Source organism: Leucoraja erinacea, chromosome 7 (genome assembly GCF_028641065.1).
Source record: "Leucoraja erinacea ecotype New England chromosome 7, Leri_hhj_1, whole genome shotgun sequence".
NCBI lineage: Eukaryota > Metazoa > Chordata > Chondrichthyes > Rajiformes > Rajidae > Leucoraja > Leucoraja erinaceus.
The window spans coordinates 48304034-48327563 of NC_073383.1; the positions used below are offsets into that span (position 1 = coordinate 48304034).

Here is a 23530-nt window from a genome sequence, read left to right on the forward strand (position 1 = left end):
CAGCACTGACTCTCTGGGCCAAACCATTGGGACAAGGAGATTGTTCTTGGGGGCTCCTCTAACTTTTGGCTGTTTAATTATCTTCCACAACCAGTCACAATCAGTAGTAGTTCAGAACTTCAATCTAATCCTTTGGTCATGATCACCTTTTACTTACTGCTAATGTGGACTAGCAGGTTTGTAGTCTTCCACTGTTCATGGTCCTGGCTGGACTGACATATGATGAAAGAATGGATCGACTGGGCTTATATTCACTAGAATTTAGCAGGATGAGAAGGATCTTATAGAAACATATACAATTCTAAAGTAATTGGACAGGCTTGATGCAGGAAAAATGTTCCCGATGTTGGGGGAGTCCAGAACCAGGGGTCACCGTTTAAGAATAAGGGGTAGGCCATTTAGGACTGAGATGAGGAAAATCCTTTTCACCCAGAGAGTTGTGAATCTGTGGAATTCTCTGCCACAGAAGGCAGTGGAGGCCAATTCATTGGATTTATACAAGAGAGTTAGATGTAGCTCTTAGAGCTAATGGAATGAAGGGATATGGGGAGAAAGCAGGAATGGGATGCTGATTTTGGATGATCTACCATGATCATATGGAGTGGCGGTGCTGGATCGTAGGGCTGAATAGCCTACTCCTGCACCTATTTTCTATGTTTCTACGTGGTTGCTGAATACTGGAACTCAAATAATTTATACCTCACTAAAAATAAAATGAAAACACTCATGAAAGACTATTAACCATCCCTGAAGGCAGCATTAAATTCCATTGTGTGCATGATGTTGATTAAATGAACACCAGGTCATTGATCGGAGCAGTGTTTGCTCACCATGGCTGCCTCTGCTGCTCTTGTCTCATGTTGTGTTTGGATGTGAAGGACAATCAATAAGAACTGACGGAATATTCAACAAAGGCAGAACAAGTGAAATAAGTTTCAGGTCAAGAAACATAGAAATATAGAAAACTAGGTGCAGCAGTAGGCCATTCGGCCCCGGGTCAGCACCGCCATTCAATATGATGATCATGGCTGGTCATCTAAAATAAGTACCCCATTCCTGCTTTTTCCCCATATCACTTGATTCCTTTAGCCCTAAGAGCTAAATCAAGCAGTAACGTTTCCTTCCCTGCCCCTTCAAATGATGCAGTGTGGGATCGAACCCCACTACTTTATCCCATCCATGAGTCAATAATGTAAACTCCCCATCAGCCGCAGTTATCCTCAGCTGCAAAACCAGATTGAGATGCAATGAGAAACAGCAATGTGTATTTTATTAAGACTTGGAAAAGGAGGATAAGCTCTTTTGGTTTTATGAGCAGATTTTGGGGAGGATAAAATAATTGTTTTGATTTTGCTGATTTTGCACGGCTGGAATATTTGGCTTCTGTGTGTTACACAAGAGATATTAGAAAATTCTGTTGAAACTGGTATCAGTTGTTTGAATTCCTGCGAGACATTTACTGCAATGAAGCATGTACAGTACACGATCTAAAGTTGATCACATTTCAGGGACACATATTATTCACATAACCACATGGCTACCCGTTCTTGATCAACCTTTATTGTAACACCAACGCTTTTCACCCCTCCACCACCACAACTCCTTGGTTGGTTCATCCCTTGCACTTTCCATCTAACCTCCCCCTCCCCAGGTACTTTCCCCTGCAACTGCTGGCAATGTAACACCTGTCCCTGTCCCTACACCTTCTCAATCGCCTCCATCCAGGGATCCCAGCAGTCCTCCAGGTGAGACAGAGATTTACCTAGACCTAGTCTAACCTCATCTACTACATCTACATGTTCCTGATGTGGCCTCATGTTCATTGGCAAGAAGCGTAGAATTGCCGAGTGCCGACTTACGCTTGGTCTGCCAAGGTCAGCCTGTTCTCCCAATTGTTAACCATTTTAACTCCTCTCCCATTACCCTACTGACCTTTCTGTCCTGGGCCTCCTCCAGTTTACAAGTGGCAATGGAGGAGGCCCAGGACAGAAAGGTCAGTATGGTAATGGGAGAGGAATTAAAATGGTTAGCAACTGGGTGTACAGGCAGACCTTGGCGGACCGAGCGTTAGTCGGCACTCGCCGAATCTACGCTGCAACATCTTATATTCCGCTTGGGTAACTTACAACACAACAATATGAACATTGCGTGTAGGAAAGAACTGCAGATGCTGGTTTAAATCAAAGGTAGACACAAAATGCGGGAGTAACTCAGTGGGACAGGCAGCATCTCTGGGGAGAAGGAATGGGTGACGTTTCAGGTCGAGACCCTTCTTCCGACTGATGAACATTGAACAAATCTCCTCAATCTTCTAAGTAGAGGTGTTGATAACCTCTCTTTGTGATTGCGTCAATGTGCTGCTGGTGCCTCTGGCTGCTACAAATGTGAGAAGTGCATCCATGTACAGCTCCTGAAGGACCGTGTTGGGGAACTGGAGAAGCAAGTGGATGACCTCAGGTTCGTCTGAGAAACTGAGTTGTTCCTTGACAAGTCCTACAGTAAGAATGTTGCACCTAAGGTACTGGAAGAGAGAAGGTGGGTGACGGTGAGAAAGGGAGGGAAACATGGAATGCAAAGGTCCCCGGGTGTTATACCTCTTGTGAACATGTTCACCCACTTAGAAGCTGTCGGGACAGAAGACGTTATCACACTAAGCGGGCGGACTGGCTTGCGAAGCTTGTTGAGCCAAAACCAAAAAGGCCAACGTCAGGCAACGCCATTGTAGTTGGAAACTCCATTGTGAGAGGTACGGACAGGGGTTTCTGCAGGAACAGATGGGATTCGAGGATGGTGTGCTGCCGCCCTGGTGCCAGGATCCAGGATGTCACGGACGGAGTGCAGAAAATCCTCAAGGGCGAAGGAGAACAGCCGGAAGTGGTAGTGCATGTTGGCACAAATGGTCGGAAAGAAGGGGATGAATATTCTGCAGCATGACTTTAGAAAGCTTGGAAAAATGCTGAAAAGCAGGACCTCCTGGGTTGTTATCTCTGGTTTGCTTCGTTCCTCATGCTGGCGAGAGCAGGAACAGGGAGATACAGGACTTGAATGTGTGGCTGAGGAACTGGTGCAAGGGGCAGGGATTTAGATTCTTAGATCACTGGGATCTCTTTTGGAGTAAGGGGGAACTGCACAAATGGGATGGATTGCATCTTAACAGGTGGGGGACCAGCATTCTGGCAAGCAGGTTTGCAAATGCTACACGGGTGGTTTTAAACTGAATAAATGGGATAGTCGAGGATGGAGTTAAATGGAAAGAGAGTAAAGGGATGGTTAATGACCCCAGAATTAACAGGAAAGGAAGCTCACAAAGGGATAGGAGAGATATGGCCATGTGTAATAGGGATCGATGTGAAAGGTGAGATGCGTAAGGAATTAAAAATATTGTATATGAATACGTGAAGCATAAGAAGTAAAGTAGATGAGCTTGAGGCTCAGTTAGAGGTTGGTTGATATGACATTGTGGGGATTACTGAGATGTGGCTGCAGGAGGCCGGGCCCGGGAACTTAATATTCAGGGTTATACATCCTATAGAAAGGACAGGCAGGTGGGCAAAGGAGGGGGGTAGCTCTGCTGGTGAGGGATGGAATTCAGTCCCTTGCGAGGGAAGACATAGGGACTGACGAGGTAGAGTCACTGTGGATTGAGTTGAGCAATTGTAAAGGCAAGAAGACATTAATTGGTGTTATTTACAGACCCCCAAATAGTAGCCCAGATGTAGGGTGTAAGTTGCAGCAGGAGTTAAAACTGGCATGTAACAAAAGTAATGCCACTGTGGTGATGGGGGATTTCAATATGCAGGTAGACTGGGGAAATCAGGTTGGTTCAGGACCCCAAGAAAGAGAGTTTGTAGAATGCCTCCGAGATGGATTCTTAGAGCAGCTTGTAATGGAGCCGACCAGAGAAAAGGCAATTCTGGATATGATAAGAGAAATCGAGGTAAAGGAACCGCTTGGAGGTAGTGATCATTATATGATTAGTATTAATCCGCAATTTGAGAAGGAGAAGGTTAAATTGGAAGTGTCAGTGATGCAGTTGAACAAAGGGGATTATGAAGGCATGAGCTGGCCAAGGTAGACTGGAAAAGGATCCCAGCAGGAATGACGGTGGAACAGCAATGGCAGGAATTTCTGGGCATAATCCGGAAGACGCAGGATCATTTCATTCCAAAAAGGAAGAAAGATTCTAAGGGGAGTAGGCTGCAACCATGGCTGACAAGAGAAGTTAGGGATAGAATAAAACTAAAAGAAAAGATATATAACACAGCAAAGAGTAGCTGGAAGCCAGAGGATTGGTAAACTTTCATAGGACAACAGAAGGAAACAAAAGGCAATACGGGCTGAAAAGATGAAGTACGAAGGAAACCTGGCCAGGAATATAAAGGACAGTAAAAGCTTCTTTAGATATGTTAAGGGAAAAAGAGTAGCAAAGTCAAATGTGGGTCTCTTGAAGGCAGACACGGGTGAAATTATTATGGGCAACAAGGGAATGGCAGAAGAGTTGAATAGATACTTCAGATCTGTCTTCACTCAGGAAGCCACAAACTATCTCCCAGATATACTGGAGGACAGAAGATCTAAGGGGGTAGAGGAGCTGAAATAAATTTTCATTATGCGAGAAGTAGTATTGGGTAGGCTAATGGAACTGAAGAATTATAAACCCCCTGGGCCTGATGGTCTGCATCCCAGGGTCCTCAGGGAGGTGGCTCTAGAAATAGATGACGTATTGGTGATCATTAGGTTAGGTTAGGTAAGGGGGAGGTGCAGCGAGACCTGGGCATCCTTGTACACCGGTCACTGAAAGTTGGCTTACAGGTACAGCAGGCAGTGAAGAAAGCTAATGGAATGTTGACCTTCATAACAAGAGGATTTCAGTATAGGAGTAAAGAGGTTCTTCTGCAGTTGTACAGGGCTCTGCTGAGACTACATCTGGAGTATTGTGTACAGTTTTGTTCTCCTAATTTGAGGAAGGACATCCTTGTGATTGAGGCAGTGCAGCGTAGGTTCACGAGATTGATCCCTGGGATGGCGGGACTGTCATATGAGGAAAGATTGAAAAGACTAGGCTTGTATTCACTGGAGTTTAGAAGGATGTGGGGTAATCTTATAGAAACATGTAAAATTATAAAAGGACTGGACAAGCTAGATGCAGGAAAAATGTTCCCAATGTTGGTTGAGTCCAGAACCAGGGGCCACAGTCTTAGAATAAAGGGGAGATCATTTAACACTGAGGTGAGAAAAAAATTTTCACCCAGAGAGTCATGAATTTATGGAATTCCCTGCCACAGAGGGCAGTGGAGGCCAAGTCACTGGATGGATTTAAGAGAGTTAGATAGAGCTCTATGGGCTAATAGAGTCAAGGGATATGGGGAGAAGGCAGGCACGGGTTATTGATAGGGGACGATCAGCCATGATTACAATGAATGGTGGTGCTGGCTCGAAGGGCCGAATGGCCTCCTGCTGCACCTATTTTCTATGATTCTATGATACGTTGGTGAAACTGTTCATTCTCACCATCGCCATCCTGTCGCTGAAAACAGATTCATGCATTTCATGTTTCAACTCCTTAAGTCAACACTTAACTTCTAGGTCTTGCTGACATTGAGAGTAATTGTTCTTCTGGCACCATTCATGCACATCTTCAACATCCCTCATGTTCTCTAACTCATTGTTATTCATCCAACAAAGGTGAGTTTGTCATCACATTTAAAGATGGCCCTGTAGTTGTGTCTGGCTACAAAGTCAGTGGTATATAGAGCAGGGGACAGAGCACACAGCCTTGAGGTTCTCCTCTGTTGATGGTTATTGAGAAGGAAGTGTTATTTCCAATTCATACTGATTGTGGTCTTTTGATTAGGAAGTCAAGGATCCAATTACACAGCATAAACCCAGTTTTATGAGTTTGATCTTATGTTTGGAGGGGACGATGGTGTTGATCTCAAGCTGTAGTCAATGAAGAACAGCCGCACATACGTGTTCTTATTATCCAATTGGTTCAGTGACGAATGGAGTGCCAGCAAGATCGCATTCTCTGTTGATCTGTTTTAGTGGTAGGTGAATTGTAGCGTGTCCAGATCATTCCTAAGGCAGCAGTTAATATGAATCATAACTAACCTCTTAAAACACTTCATCACCACAGATGTTAGTGCCAGTTGGTAGTCATTGAAGCATGTCACCCTACTTCCCTGCAGCACCAATATACCAATGTCCTCATAAAGCAGGTGAGTACTTCAGACCTTGGTAATTAAAGATTGAAGATGTGTGCAAAAACAAGGGTTTCAAGGTTTTACTTTGTGAGTGCGGGTGCTTACTGAGGGCTCACCGTTATGAAGGATCATCTGATATTGGCCTTGATGGCTGAGATTAGTGTTGCCAGGGGCTTTGGGGCTCAAGAAGATAAATCAATGTTCACGATAAAAAGTTGGATTTTAAAGGTATAGGGTAATTGAGAAATACAGAATGGAAACAGGTCCTTTGGACTACTTTTACCATGGCAACCATCAGCCACCCATTTACAAACATTCTAAACTAATATTATTTTTTATTCTCCACACATTTCCATCAACAATCCCACCAATTCCACCACTCCTAGATGGTGGCCAATTAACCTACCGCCTTGGTTGGGAAATGGGAGGAAACCAGAGATCATGGGGCAAACCCACATGGTTGGAGATAGAATATGCAAACTCCACATAGATAGTACAACAGGTCGGGATTGAATCCGGGTCTCCGGAACTACGAGGTAGTGGCTGTAGTAGCTGCACCACTGTGCCGGCCAACCTATCCTGAAGGAAGGGAGCATTCAGCCAAGCCTTATAGAATTTTTCGAGGATGTAACTAGTAGCGTGGATAGGGGAGAACCAGTGGATGTGGTGTATCTGGACTTCCAGAACGCTTTTGACAAGGTCCCACATAAGAGATTAGTATACAAACTTAAAGCACACGGCATTGGGGGTTCAGTATTGATGTGGATAGAGAACTGGCTGACAAACAGGAAGCAAAGAGTAGGAGTAAACGGGTCCTTTTCACAATGGCAGGCAGTGACTAGTGGGGTACCGCAAGGCTCAGTGCTGGGACCCCAGCTATTTACAATATATATTAATGATCTGGATGAGGGAATTGAAGGCAATATCTCCAAGTTTGCGGATGACACTAAGCTGGGGGGCAGTGTTAGCTGTGAGGAGGATGCTAGGAGACTGCAAGGTGACTTGGATAGGCTGGGTGAGTGGGCAAATGTTTGGCAGATGCAGTATAATGTGGATAAATGTGAGGTTATCCATTTTGGTGGCAAAAACGGGAAAGCAGACTATTATCTAAATGGTGGCAGATTGGGAAAGGGGGAGATGCAGCGAGACCTGGGTGTCATGGTACACCAGTCATTGAAGGTAGGCATGCAGGTGCAGCAGGCAGTAAAGAAAGCGAATGGTATGTTAGCTTTCATTGCAAAAGGATTTGAGTATAGGAGCAGGGAGGTTCTACTGCAGTTGTACAGGGTCTTGGTGAGACCACACCTGGAGTATTGCGTACAGTTTTGGTCTCCAAATCTGAGGAAGGACATTATTGCCATAGAGGGAGTGCAGAGAAGGTTCACCAGACTGATTCCTGGGATGTCAGGACTGTCTTATGAAGAAAGACTGGATAGACTTTGGTTTATACTCTCTAGAATTTAGGAGATTGAGAGGGGATCTTATAGAAACTTACAAAATTCTTAAGGGGTTGGACAGGCTAGATGCAGGAAGATTGTTCCCGATGTTGGGGAAGTCCAGGACAAGGGGTCACAGCTTAAGGATAAGGGGGAAATCCTTTAAAACTGAGATGAGAAGAACTTTTTTTCACACAGAGAGTGGTGAATCTCTGGAACTCTCTGCCACAGAGGGTAGTTGAGGCCAGTTCATTGGCTATATTTAAGAGGTAGTTAGATGTGGCCCTTCTGGCTAAGGGGATCAGGGGGTATGGAGAGAAGGCAGGTACGGGATACTGAGTTGGATGATCAGCCATGATCATATTGAATGGCGGTGCAGGCTCGAAGGGCCGAATGGCCTACTCCTGCACCTAATTTCTATGTTTCTAAGTCACTTGATAAAGTCACAGCAGTCAGCGAGTTCACTCATATATTTCCGAGCTAGAGTTATTTGCAGCCGTGAAGAAAACATTGCACCTAAACTAGAATTCAATGCTGATCCAAGTGCAGACATTTGTATTTGGTGCAGGTACTGAGAAAATCAAATAAGCAGGGGCTGAATTAAGGATGTATTCTCTCATCAGCACTGACCTTGCCAGCTATAAATAAATCTAGAATTATGTGGGGGAAGATGACTTGTCTTCCAATAAATAATTATTACTTCCTGCAACACAACACAGCAGTAGATGCTCAGGGTTTGCCACCTTGCTTACTATAGCTGTTCAAAGCTATGTTAAGCAACTTCTCACCATCGGCAGGTCCAATTGTTTTATGATTATGTTGGCTGCAATTAATGTGTTCTCTTTGCAATGCTGAAAAAAATAACAAATTCTTATCGTGCTTTTCATGACCAAGGAACATCCAAAAGTACACTGCACCTTTGCAATCCAAGTTCGTATAAACTATGAGTAGCTACAAAGTTAACAAACTGGAATGAGATCTTTCTTTTCTAAACAGCCTCTTTGTTCTAATGCAGTTTATGCTAAAAGTTCAATGTGCCCATTGTTTGTAAGAATCTTGTATGAAACGAGATTGCGAGACAGATTAGTGAAGGTGCATGCTTGGCCAGCATACACACCCTTTTCAAATGAAATTAAAAAGATTGAATAAACATTTAAAGCAGACATGACTACATTCACTGTGGCATTAAGACTTTTGATCCTCTTCTCTTCAGTGGTAACACTTAAATAAATATGGAGGCATGTGACACCGCATATGGCAGAATCTGGAACACAAAGCAAACTGCAGATCTGGGAAGGGAAGGAACGGCCCTGATGCATATGGTCTCAACCCAAAAGTTGATACTTCTTCCATCCCACTGATACTGCTTGATCCATTTAGTTCCTCCTGATTTTTCAGTGTCCAATTCTTTTTTTTTGAGGCAATATGCAGATAGTCATATGAATCAGCGGTTCACAAAGACCCTACCCTCACGGAAAAATACCTTTCCACTTGTCTCTGATGTATAAAGAGTGGCCAGTTGGTAGTTTGTGGTACCACTGGAACTGTACTAGAGGATGATCTAATGTTCTGAAAGCAGAGGTTAAAAGTGGGAACTTTACTGAGACATCCCAATCCCACCTGTTACAGTGCCTCATTTTGTTAAGTGGAATGCAACTTGGCAGTTGAACCCAGTGGCCTGCTTAGTGCTGCCAAGTTTCACACAAGTATGTAATTATCGTGCCATCTTCCACTGACTCTTTGGGTGTGGTACAGCAGTTACTCACCAAACACTGAAACACAACAGGGCTTTGTTCCAGAATATTTTCACAGCTCTTCCCAATCACAAAGGCAGCCGTTGCATTCAAGGTCAATTTAGTTATTAATAATTCCTGCCCTCTTTCCTATCAAATCATTCTTGAATTCCTCTGCTCTAAGAATAACATTTTCTTCTCTAGTCTCTCCACATGACTTGAGTAATCCGTCCCCAATCATGTTTCCCGTTGGAGACTCAAGAGGTTGCAGATGCTAGAATCTTGAGCAGAACAAACAGTTGGAGGAACTCACTGGGTCAGGCAGCACCTGTGGAGGGAATGGATGGGCGACAATTCTGTTTGGGTAAAAAAAAGGCAAAGTGTTGGAGTACAGTGGGTCAGACAGAATCTCTAGAGAAATGGATAGGTCACCTTTTGGTTCAGACTCGCAACTCCCAGCACTTTGATTTTTACTTCATACTGAGATCACTACTGCTGTCAACTCATTCTGTGTTTACTGATTTTAGATACGATGCTGCACTGAGGTGCAGCCACATGAACTCCCCATTATTGGATGTCACCCAAATGACTGCAAATTTATCTTCCAACTTCAGATTTTCAATAGTCAAGTCAAGTTTATTCGTCACATACACATACAAGATGTGCAGTGAAATGAAAAGTGGCAATGCTCGTGGACTTTGTGCAAAAAGACAAACAAACAACCAAACAAACTACAAACAGAATGGGACAAACAGCAATTTTTGAAAAAGCAGTAGAGTGGTACAGTAAAAGTTAGTCCCTGGTGAGATAGGAGTTTACAGTCCTAATGGCCTCTGGGAAGAAACTCCTTCTCAACCTCTCCGTTCTCACAGCATGGCAACGGATGCGTTTGCCTGACCATAGCAGCTGGAACAGTCCGTTGCAGGGGTGGAAGGGGTCTCCCATGATTTTATTGGCTCTGGAGTTGTACCTCCTGATGTATAGTTCCTGCAGGGGGGTTAGTGAAGTTCCCATAGTGCGTTCGGCCGAACGCACTAATATCTGCAGAGCCTCTGCAGAGAACAATATCTACTGTTGCTGTTAACTCCTGGACTTCTGCCTTGAAGGACTTCCATTCTTCATTCTGACAGCATTTCCATGTCTCCCACTTACCTTCCCTGCTTCGATAATACTGATAATCTGACACTCTCAAGGCTCAGTGATGCTGGGTTAGTGGATTTCCCAGAATATTGGTTGTTACCCCTATTAGTACCCCCAACACATTTAAATTCACTTTTCAGATTATATTTCTCAGTGAAACCAATAAGTTTTAAGGGAACACAGGCACTGGGGGTGTCAGTCATCAGAAGGAAGTACAACAAACATCACCTGGTGAGCCAGATGCTGAACCATTTGGATTTCCAAATAGTCAGTGAATTATCAGTTCCACTGTATTTGCTTTCCTTTTTATGCTTGAGCATCTACAATGCCTCACTTCCATAGCTGCAGCCTGAGTAATTGGCTCCAATTCCCACCCAACTTTCACCTTTCCAATCTTCTTATCATCTGACATTCATCCTGATAGTTATCAGAAGGCCCCAGACACAGCATGGAAACAACCACTTCAGCACACTTCGACACTGGTTTTATATTAAATGAATGTTTATTCTTGCCACATTCTCATCAACCCTTAGAAGGCATGGATGAATGGAGCCAAAGGGCTTGTTTTCCTGCTATATAATTATATGATTCTATGACTCCCCAGATTCTACCATTCACTTACACTCACTGAGGAATTTAGCAGCCAATTAGCCTACCAACATGCGTGTCTTTAGAATGTGGATAGAACCGGAGCATCCGAAGGAAACCCATATGGTCACTGGGAGAACGTGCAAACTCCACATAGACAGCACCCGAGGTCAGGAATGAACCCAGGTCCCAGGAGCTGTGAGGCAATGAAGCCTATCCGTTACACCACTAAACATCCCCAATTCTGCTCCGAAAGTCTCTAGGGTGTCTCCTCATAACTGATCTGTCAACCCCTCCCCCATTCTACCTCTGTTCTGTTTCCTTTCACTGTATTCATCTGTTGACTCTCTCGTCTTTACATCAGGAGCTATGGGTTTGAGGTCAGTCCGGAGATCTGGCCTCCAAAATTCAAAACTGGCACTCCAATACCGGGACGGGGGTAAATGCTGTTCCAGCAGAGGTGCCGAGTTTATGATCAAACCACGTTGACTCCTCTACCAATTAGATGCAAAAATATGTCTCAGAGGAGCAAGGGAGTTGTCTACTGGCTGATCTTAATCCTTTAAACAGCGCCACCAAAACAGATCGCTTGATTGTATCGCAATGCTATTTGTAGTTAGGCATGGATTATAGCATTTCATTGGTTTGGTTTGAGAATACTTTAAAAAACAAAGTCTGCTTTTCTTTCAGCATTCCCAACACTATTCCTTACACCACAGATTGTGCCTGCTGATCTGCTGAGATATCTCACCATTTTATGTGTGTATTTTATATATTTCCACAGCAAACAGTTGCCATTTGAATGCCTGAACTTTGATTGAGCATGACGGAAAAGCTCATGAAGATCTGTGGAGCAATCTGAATTCAGCTTACAGTTACAGCAATACCATTTCAAATATCTGGCACCAAACCAAAGTCACTTGGCAATAATAATTGCTCACATTCCCTCTGCACATTAACATGCAGCAGCACATTTCAGAGGGCCAGACTCCCCACCCATCCATTTATTTTCACAAGGGTTTTGTTTTAAACAATAGGGAATATATCAACATGTATCGTGCAGAGAATTGTTTATCTGACTTGCAGTGAGATAAAACTCCTTTATTCACATCTGATATCTTTGGGACTAATACTATTTACACTTGCCAACCAATGAATCCATTCTGGCCTTCCATTCTGGTGATTTACATGACTTCTCACTGTAAAAGGAGAAATTAAAACAGACACCAAAGGGCTGTTCCAATAAAATGCTGTTTTCAGAAATGCAACATGATCATAACTAATATGAAACCTTGTACAATGCTCAGAGATACTCAGTCACTTGTTTCTCAAAATAAATAAATCAAAAGCAGCAATCCCTTAATCATCGCAGCACAATTTTAAAAGTACAAACTTCAGATGATTATAGGTTATAAACTAAATAATATAAATTAAACTAAAATAAGTAGCACATTGTGTGTTGAAAGTAATGCAATGTTAGTTTTTTTCTTTAACAGCTCAGTGGTCGACACTAGATAATTATATATTTTAAGTCACATGCTATATTGACTGAAGTCCACTTCAAAACTTCTCGCAAACGTGAGGGTGGATTTTCACAGCAGTCTATTCAGAATCTCGCAATCATCGGGTGGAATTAGGTTTTTGCCTGAAGGCATGGCTTCTACTTCAGTGTCGCACCTTCAGGCTACACACAGCATGGGTAAAAGTGGAAGTTTTAATGATAAAGTTGAAGCAAAAAGCTGTGACATTAACAAGCTGTGTGGGAAGCTTTCCTGAAGAACCCAAGGTGTTTAGTGGAAAAATATTACACATCTGAAGGACGCGGGAAACTCCTTTCATTCCTCCTTAAAGAATTAATTCCCTCTGGCTGATATTCAAACCAAAGCACTTAATTTGCATCCAGTAGCGAGCTATGGGTCAGGTTTAGCCAACAATTTTAATTGGCAGGCAAAGGGAGGGCTTATGGATAAGCTATAGCAAAACTGTTTCCCTGATTATAAAGTATCCTATAACTAGATTTAGCCCCAATATTGGAACAATGGCAATAGAATTAGAATAAAGCCTACATCATTAACAGCATTCTGTTTGCTTCAACCATGGAAGAGCAGAATGGGAGGCAATCTTACTAGATGCACAATTCCCTCACCTGATTTCAATGAACATGCGACAATTTGCAAGATGTTCCTGGTCCAAGTTGATTTTTCTTTCCAGTGTAGAAACAACATCACTGTGATATCTTCAAACATTCAATGATCTGGTCTGGCAGCATCTCACTAAAGCAAGCGAGCACTTCGCCTGAGTGTTTATTGCCTATTAATGCGTGGTGCATTCCCAAGTTGTGCTTCATATGATATGGACTTGTGCGTTTGTCCTCAGGAAGTAGTTTTTTTTAAGTGCAAAGTGCTGACACAGAGGGTCAGGCAGCATCTGCGGAGAGGATGGAGAGACAGATGTTTCACATCAGGATTATTCTTCAGACTGATGGAATATGGACAAGAAAACTGGAAAAGTGGTTGGGCATGAGGAAAAACCTTGCAAGCGATTGGTAGCTACAGACGAGGAAGGGTGAGAGGCAGAGGGGTGGAGTAAGTGACAAAGGCTAGATGCGAAAAGGAGAACATAGGGTGTAAGATAAGCAAAGAGGAGGAAAAGTGAAATGTAGAACGAGCGAAGATTTAGGCGCTAGGTACAGGGGATGGGGAAAAAAGGGATACAAGGCAAAGGTTGACTATGGAAGGGTAGAAGATGAGAGCAAGGAGGAGGGATACGTAGCAAGGTGACAAGAGATGACAAAATGTGTGAGCACCAGGGAGAGAAGGAAAGCGAAGGGGTGTGTAGTGAAATTGGAGAATTCAACTTTAATACTGCTGGGTTGTAGGCTACCTAAGTGGAAAATGAGGTGCTGCTCTTCAGTTTTCATGTGGTCTCATTCTGGCAGTAAAAGAGGGCAAAGACAGAACGTTCAGTCAGGGAATGGGAAGATAAGTTACAATGGTTAGCAACCGGGAGCTCCAGTGGGCTTTGGCAGACAGAGAACAATTGTTCGGAAAAACTGTCGCCTAGTGTTTGCTTGGCCTCTCCAGTATAGAGGAGGCCTAATAAAAAAACAAGACAAATTGGTGGTGCAATATATGTAATGAGTTTCTTAACAGGAATAATGGAACTCTGACTCATCAGAAAGTCGAAGGAGTGCCTGGGGACAGCCCTGACATCAAGTCTTCTACACTACTACGTGAGTGGATGCAGGTTTCTGCACCAAAGGAACACTATGAAGCATCTTGTTTGTACAGCTGATGTTAAGAGATGAGAAACTAGTCCTTTACCTTATATTATTCATACTGCACAGATAACAATGGGTTAGTTCTGGAACAGACTCCCACTTATGTAAGTGGAGGAAAATATATTGTTACTAAATCTAATTTTATATTAAAGAAACACTGGGGCCTCAGCTTTAGATTAATTGTTGGTGATGCTGGAACAGCAAGTTTGCATTCTGGCTCTGCTGCCTTGTAGGACCAGGTGACACCGTGACAGCAAAATGTTTGCACGCTTTATTTTTCCCCATCCCAGTGCCACTGATGGGACAGTTCAACAGGAAGTTCGTGCTCTCAGACTGCTCACAATCTTTCGATTATAAATACAATAGAAGTGTACATATGCCTCAAAAATTAGTCATAAACCTAGTGTACAACTTACTGTCACTCAGAGACATACTTTCAAAACTTTGGATATAACTTGAGTAAAAATCAGGGATTGTGACCCACAAATGAAACTACCTAAACAGATACTCACTGAGAATCTTGCCAATCCAAGCCTTGAGAATGAACTTTTCATCTCTACTCTCCTGCCTCCTTCCTGTGACTTAGTTTAACCCAACATTCATTTATTTCGTAGACACAAAAAGCTGGAGAAACTCAGCAGGACAGACAGCGTCCTTGGAGAGAAGGGATGGGTGACGTTTGGGTTTCCTCTGGAATACTGTCCTCCTCTCTTCTATTCCCAAACCATTAATTTCCTGCAGCACCCCTTCTCTCTTGACGTCATGCCAGCTATTAGTTCTCCTTGGATACTAACAAAGATACCAGATTTTCCTGGTATGAGAACTATTTTTTAATTGTAAGGCACATTAATCCAAAAAAGACAGCCAGATAGTGTTTGAAATACAAGAACCCAAATAGGAGAGGAGTGCAAAGGGATTTTGAAGGTATACATACACAAATCATTAGAGGTTGTGGCGCAGGTTAATTGTAGCATCAAAGCAAACAATGCTAGTTTCTATTTCTGGAAGGTTTACAGAAAAGGTTATTTTAAACCTGCCTACAACTGACATCTGGTCCAATGTGCAAAGTTCTCCACATCAGATCATAAGATCAGAAGGAAAACGTGAAAAACAGAAGTGTTTGAAAACTACTTGCAAAAAAATTTAAACAGGAATCTTCCCAGAAAGACCAAGAGGGATAAATTACTTTGTTGTGGTGCGTGGGTCTCAAAAAAAGTCCAGTGTTTGAGAACATTGCTTCTTCCCCATAAGGGAGACCAAACCAGAGGTGGCATAACCCTGCCTTTTAAATGTTGAGGGCCGCCTCCGGACAGTGCTCCTGTGCCGAGGGGTTCGGCAAAAGGAGCCGCCACATGAAGTCCAGTGTTTGAGAAGACCCTTTATTGTAAGTCAGCCTCCCGGTTGAAGGGAAGACGAAACCAGAGGAAGATGGCACCCAAATCCTGCCTTTTAAACCCTCTGGCTGAGGGCCGCCTCCGGACTGCACCACTCCTGTGCCGAGGGGTTCGGCAGTATAATGGCACGACCCTTAGGAGCCGCCACATCGAGAAAAAAAAAAACCGGCCCCCCATGTCAAGGTTATGGAAGGTTTAACAGGGTATATGTAGAGAATATGCTGATCCTTTCAGAAGTGGCCAACAATATAACGGGTCACTGATAATTTTAAGAGGAAATTTGAAGGAAAGAGATTTTCTCAGAGGGTTTGATGCTAGTGGCACAGATGCAGTTACTGCGAGGCTAAACACTGTAGCAAAAAATATTGGGGTTATGTTGATAAGGCCAGGGGAAATGTGTGGAAGCAGGCTGGTATGGACCACATACTCGAGCACAGGATTGCTGGGCGAATCGGCCACTGCTATTGCAGTGCAATCCATGTAATTCTAGATACTGTACCTTGGTATTTTTCAAAGAACCCACCATGATCCATATAAACAATGGTTCCAATTGTTATATTCATCTTCTTCGACAATAACATCAGTGAAAAAATTGGAGGCTAGATTTGACGTTCCTTGCCATTACTTACCTCTTATCGGATCCTCCCTGGACAATACCAACAGATCACCTCCAAGCTTTTCAAGGACCTTGCAAACCAAATCCTTAGTTATCTTTAAAAACGGTGTGCTGGCTAGGAAGCTCAGCGCAGAGATGACAAAACCTTACTTTAAAGCAGCTTTTTTCTCAGCCTTGTAATGCAATCCATCGGGGTTTCGGGCTTGTGGCAGGACTAAAAACCACCCTACTAGTCTCATCCCATTAATCATACTGCCATCAGTTTCTATAAGTACTAACAACCTCTCGTGTCAGTTAATTCCTCTCCCCAGGATTTCTCAACCTCTAATTACTACTTTGGCATGTCCACAAAGATTCTCCCATACATCTAGCTATGCACTATGGAAAGTATTCTGATGGGATGCATCTCAGTGTGGTATGCCAACTGCTCTGGACTTAACCACTTGAACTTGCAGAGAGTGGTGAACACAGCCCAGTCCATCATAGGCTTGTCACTTCCTTCCATCCAGTCTATATTGGTAACAGACATAGGTGGAAAAGGGGATGAAGTCCTGCAGAGTGAATATAGAGTTAGGCCGGAGGTTAAAAGCAGGACCACAACTTGGTGGCCATGGAATTAGTTGGGCCGAAGGGCCTGTTTCCATGCTGTATAGGACTACAGCTTTCAGATGAGGATTGAAACAGAAACTGTAGTGGAAGTGGGGACAGCAGCCTTTGTCCTCCCTGTCACTAACTCAAGAAAATTTCTGCTCTTACAAGACTGGATCTTGGACAATTGGACTAACAATAGAATCAGTGGAGGAACCTAAAGGCATGGGGAAGTGGAATTGGACATCATTAGGGAACGTGTTGAGTTTAGGAATAATAACACCTACCATATACCGTGAGTGCGCATTTCTCAATAGAAATATATCTCGGATTAGGAAGTACCTTTCACAGGACTACAGAACAATGCTGTTATCAGGTTTCACTCAACTTATGCACTGGTATTACATCCGCTCGACATGTGGAACGTACACTTGAGTCTGTTACATGTCATTACACCTTGTTTCATTGATATCAACAGGACACCAGTGAGTTCAATGTTATGTTTTATTAGATATCTGTCAATTAATAAGGTGCTCAAAATTCTGCACAGACCAACTGCAGACAGGTTTGCATGCTCAACTCAGCGGGACACTGGCCATTTCGCATCGGAGCAGAGAGTTCCCTCTCGATACCACTTTCTGTTCCTCTTAAATCAACTTTAATTGTTCTTTTGAAAGCTGTACAGTTACTTTAACCAGATCCACTTATCCCCAACGTCAGCATTGAAACCTTTTTCATACATTCGACCCGGGAGCTGAAACAAAACAAAAAGATGCCAAGGTGAGAATGTCTTGTACAGACTGCTGGAAATCCTGTCAGAAATACCTTTACAGTAAAATTCCTGTTAAAAATAACATAGATAATTGATATTCATTAACCTCTGCACACATCATGCTGTTACAGTTTCAACAGCTTTAAAAAAAATTAAATGAGCTGTGATTTATTCACAATAGATTAAATTATAATCTTGGAAACCAATTCCCTATTTGACATGCTTGAACCATGGAAACAGTAAGAACTAGGGAACAATGATCATGGAGACTTTGCAAGGCAAGAAGAGGAAATGAAATTAAGAAGCTTAATGGGAATGGAGCAGGATGCTGAAAAGAGCTGTTGAGGTAGCAATTTACCTATGCTTCTTCCAAGTTAGTGTTCTGCATGCAATCTTCAGTATGTGGTTTCCTCTAGATTGAAGAAACCAAATGCCGATTGTGTGATCATTTTGACAATCATCCATGCGCATCTGCAAACGTCTATTTTCCAATCACTTTAATTCTCTCTCTTGCCCCTGCCTGCCTTTGGCCTCCTGCACCGTTAGAAAAAAATGGTTAACTGATTTTTTTCCAAAGAGGTCACATGCACCTCTGAAATATGTTCCAACATTATTTAATGCTTCACTTGAGGGGACAGGAATTTGCAAACATGCATTAATCCTCTCTGCCCCTTTCTTTTACAACCTTCCATTCATTTCCCAAAGCAAAGACCTCAGCCAAATCGCCTTAAGAGCTGGGCAAAGCAAATACATTTGAGACACTCCAGTCCCAAAAAACAACCATGGCTGAACTTGAAATAGAATTGAATCGGAGTCATCACTTGTCCTTTATAAATCCTCTCTCATCTCCCATGGCCCAAAACATCTCCCAGCTTTATTAAAAGCAGTTGAGATAAATTCGGTCCCAAAGGAAACAAAACTTCACTTCAAAATGCAAGTAAAAGCAAGGCTTCCGGTGAACAATATTCTGTGGGTTTATTTTTTGCTTCATCTTTATGTTTAATGTCAGTTCTGCATTGCTTTCCACAGACTCATTAACCCTGACACATCCCCTGAGATCACATTTCCTCTTTCCTCTACTGCAACAACTCAGCTTGTGGCAGGACTAAAAATAGCCAGCTTTGAACTGTGCTGCCAAAATGCCTTGAACATGAGAGCTGCGTGGAAGCATTGTGGTTTGCGGCTAGAACAAAAATTGCGCAGTCTCGGTGCTGGACACGGAGACTGGCTCAACTCATTCTTTTTCTTTCCCATGGAAGATTCTTCATTTCATCCATCATGCAATCTGAAGTTTTGACAAACTCTAAAATGCACAAAATACTGAAAAGGAAAGATTCTAAGGGGAGTAGGAGGCAACCGTGGCTGACAAGAGAAGTTAGGGATAGAAGAAAACTAAAGGAAAAGATGTATAACACAGCAAAGAGTAGCCGGAAGCCAGAGGATTGGAAAACTTTCATAGGACAACAGAAGGAAACAAAACGGGCAATACGGGCTGAAAAGATGAAGTACGAAGGGAAGCTGGCCAGGAATATAAAGAAGGACAGTAAAAGCTTGTTTAGATATGTTAAGGGAAAAAGAGTAGCAAAGTCAAATGTGGGTCCCTTGAAGGCAGACACGGGTGAAATTATTATGGGCAACAACAAAATGGCAGAAGAGTTGAATAGGTACTTCGGATCTGTCTTCACTACGAAAGACACAAACAATCTTCCAGATGTACTGGAGAACAGAGGATCTGTGGGAGTAGAGGAACTGAAAGAAATGCTCATTAGGCGAGAAATAGTATTGGGTAGGCTAATGGGACTGAAGGATGATAAATCCCCTGGGCCTGATGGTCTGCATCCCAGGGTCCACAGGGAGGTGGCTCTAGAAATAGTGGACGCATTGGTGATCATTTTCCATCGTTCAATAGATTCAGGATCAGTTCCTGTGGATTGGAGGATAGTTAATGTTATCCCACTTTTCAAGAAAGGAGCGAGGGAAAACAAGAAATTACAGACCAGTTAGCCTGACTTCAGTGGTGGGAAAGATGCTGGAGTCAATTATTAAAGAGGTAATAATGGGGCATTTGGATAGCAGTAAAAGGATTAGTCCAAGTCAACATGGATTTATGAAAGGGAAATCATGCTTGACTAATCTTCTGGAATTTTTTGAGAATGTGACAAGTAAAATGGATGAAGGGGTGCCAGTGGATGCAGTGTATCTAGACTTTCAGAAAGCCTTTGATAAGGTCCCGCACGGGAGACTGGTGACTAAAATTAGAGCACATGGTATTGGGGGTAGGGTGTTGACATGGATAGAAAATTGGTTGGCAGACCGGAAGCAAAGAGTAGGAGTGAACGGGTCCTTTTCAGAATGGCAGGCAGTGGCGAGTGGAGTGCCGCAAGGCTCGGTGTTGGGCCCGCAACTGTTTACCATATATATTAATGATTTAGAAGAGGGAATTAGTAGCAACACCAGCAAGTTTGCGGATGACACAAAGCTGGGTGGCAGTGTGAACTGTGAAGAGGATGTTAGGAGGTTGCAGGGTGACCTGGACAGGTTGAGTGAGTGGGCAGATGCGTGGCAGATGCAGTATAATGTAGATAAATGTGAGGTTATCCATTTTGGTGGCAAAAACAAGGGGGCAGATTATCTCAATGGGGTTAGGTTAGGTTAGGTAAGGGGGAGTGCAGCGAGACCTGGGCGTCCTTGTCACTGAAAATTAGCTTACAGGTACAGCAGGCAGTGAAGAAAGCTATTGGAATGTTGGCCTTCATAACAAGAGGATTTCAGTATAGGAGTAAAGAGGTTCTTCTGCAGTTGTATAGGGCTCTGGTGAGACCACATCTGGAGTATTGTGTACAGTTTTGGTCTCCTAATTTGAGGAAGGACATCCTTGTGATTGAGGCACGCGATTGATCCCTGGGATGGCGGGACTGGCAGATGAGGAAAGATTGAAAAGATTAGGCTTGTATTATTCACTGGAGTTTAGAAGGATTAGGGGGGATATTATAGAAACATATAAAATTATAAAAGGACTGGACAAGCTAGATGCAGGAAAAATGTTCCCAATGTTGGGCAAGTCCAGAACCAGGGGCCACAGTCTTAGAATAAAGGGGAGATCATTTAACACTGAGGTGAGAAAAAAATGTTTTCACCCAGAGAGTTGTGAATTTATGGAATTCCCTGCCACAGAGGGCAGTGGAGGCCAAGTCACTGGATGGATTTAAGAGATAGTTAGATAGAGCTCTAGGGGCTAGTGGAGTCAAGGGATATGGGGAGAAGGCAGGCACGGGTTATTGATAGGGGCCAATCAGCCATGATCACAATGAATGGCGGTGCTGGCTTGAAGGGCCGAATGGCCTCCTCCTGCACCTATTTTCTATGTTTCTATGTTACTGAAGTAACTCAGCAGGTCAGGCAGCATCAGGTCGAGACCCTTCTTCAAACTGAGAGTCAGGGGAGAGGGAAACTAGGGGTATGAAAAGGTTCAAAATAAGCCGGCATCGATTATTCCAACATTTTGTGTGTATCTTCAGTGTAAATCAGCATCTGTAGTTCCTTCCTGCATATTTTGACAAAATCTGTTGGGTCACCACTTATAACACTGACCCAATGTATTTATGGCAGTGGAGATTTTTTAATTAATTTTAAATCTGTAATATCCCATTTTTTGGTTTGATAGTTCTATGTGTGGTGCAAGAAACAGGGATCTAGGGTTACATTTCTGCCTCCAAATACAATTAAGATAGAGAGGAGTCCTTCCACTATCGTTTGGGTGAAAGTCACAGGCTTCTTATCTCCTTAGGGTGGCGGTCTCAGTTTAGTTTGTCAGCAGTCACTGCTTTAAAAGATCACAACTTACTACTAAGTAGGCAAATGATCAAAGCGAACTGGGTTGGGAGATGGGACTCACAATAACTGATGTGGTCTACCTTGAAACTTATTATTTCCACAAACTAATAATACTTGTACTCTCTTCTGAGAATGGGGACTGCAATTTGAAGAAACAAATAACCTTTCTAAGGCATAAAATTGTCCCTCGGGAGTCTTTAATGTATTCTAAAACTTTGAATTAGATTAGTTTATTAGATTAGAGATACAGTGCAGAAACAGGCCCTTCGGCCCCACCAGGTACGCGCCGACCAGTGATCCCGCATACCTACACACACTAGGGACAACTTTTTAATTTACCAAGCCAATTAACCTACAAACCTGTACCTCTATAATTCTCTGCCATTAAAATCTGCATCAAGCTAGAGTGCGAACCAGACTCTCCTTTCCTAAAAATAATCCAAGTTATGTAATTGAAAAAATAATTAGTGTGGATGAAATTAGGAAAGAAAATCTGACAGAAATATAGAACTTGCACTGCTTTCCCTGGCCCCGTGCCTTTATCTGCAGGATTGACTCTTATTGCAAACCAGGAGAGGATCCTGCAGAAGGAGAATGAGCTCCACTGAGATCCAGTGAACGGATCAAGGGCCATTATGGGTAGAATCTCCATAACAGAAACATTATTAGTGTATAATGATATTCTCTCATTTGCTGAGCTTTATGTACTAGTGGAGATCCTAAATTGTTGACATCTGATGGGCTTCCTGAGTGACTTACTATGAAGCCTTTCATCTCCTTAGGGGGATAATTTGGCACCGGTAATCAATTCCAAAAGAAAAGCGTGGAATGATTGAGACAAACATCAGAAAAGTTTGTTTATTTCCACAGTGAGGAAAATACAAAAGTGACACAATTGAATGCTTACAAGTTTCATTTACTTACTTCTGGGAAATGTCTAGCGTGGCCTCCGAACTAACAACAGTATTACTGATATGGCATTTATGATAGATGGCAGATTGATAAATGCATTATGCAGTCCTTGTTCATTAAAGCAATGGGCTTGATACAGCCAATGGGAACTGTGAAAAATGCAATTCATGGCACAGAGTTCAGATATCTATCTGATGTTACCTCAATTCCATAATAGATATAGACTCATTATGTGAGGATTGTTGAACAAGTTAAAGGCAGTTTTAATCATGAACAGAGTGAAAATTGGGTGCGTGTCAGCAACATTAAGGCCCAGACAACGCTCGGACATGGCTGATGCAGTGTAGCCTCTGTATTTCTGTTCATGATGTTTTCTGCCGACAGTGGTCATTGACAAATCCACACTTGACTCCTGAAGAGTGTTTCTGATCTGTGGGACAGGTGTTTGGGGAGGGGTCTTTATTATAGAGAGAATTCTATAATCAGCTGTGGAGGTCTTCCTTGGCCAGCCTGTCCCTTTGTGATTAGTAAGCTCACAAGTGCTCTCTTTATATAACCATATAACAATTACAGTACGGAAACAGGCCATCTCGGCCCTTCTAGTCCGTGCCGAACACGTATTCTCCCCTAGTCCCATCTACCTGCACTCAGACCATAACCCTCCATTCCTTTCCCGTCCATATAACTATCCAATTTATTTTTAAATGATAAAATCGAACCTGCCTCCACCACCTTCACTGGAAGCTCATTCCACACAGCTACCACTCTCCGAGTAAAGAAGATCCCCCTCATGTTACCCCGAAACTTCTGTCCCTTAATTCTCAAGTCATGTCCTCTTGTTTGAATCTTCCCTACTCTCAGCGGGAAAAGCTCCCACTGTATTGTACAGTGAAAATTTACATCTCTGAAAATTGAAATCTCCCACAATCACTACCTCGTGCTTACTACTAATATCTGCTATCTCCTTACATATTTGCTCTTCCAATTCTCGTTCCCCATTTGGCGGTCTATAATATACCCCTATAAGTGTTGCT

General features: G+C 42.9%; 1 protein-coding gene across 1 annotated transcript in view; it reads right to left on the bottom strand.

Moving 5' to 3' along the window:
• Positions 1 to 17464: 17464 nt before the first annotated feature.
• The window catches only part of ndufa10 (NADH:ubiquinone oxidoreductase subunit A10), an 80909-nt gene continuing 74843 nt past the window's right edge, over positions 17465 to 23530 (bottom strand). Inside the window, exon 10 of the mRNA XM_055638515.1 lies at positions 17465 to 17732. Coding sequence (XP_055494490.1) covers positions 17664 to 17732 — 69 coding nt within the window. The 3' untranslated portion in view covers positions 17465 to 17663. The remainder of the gene's footprint in view (positions 17733 to 23530) is intronic.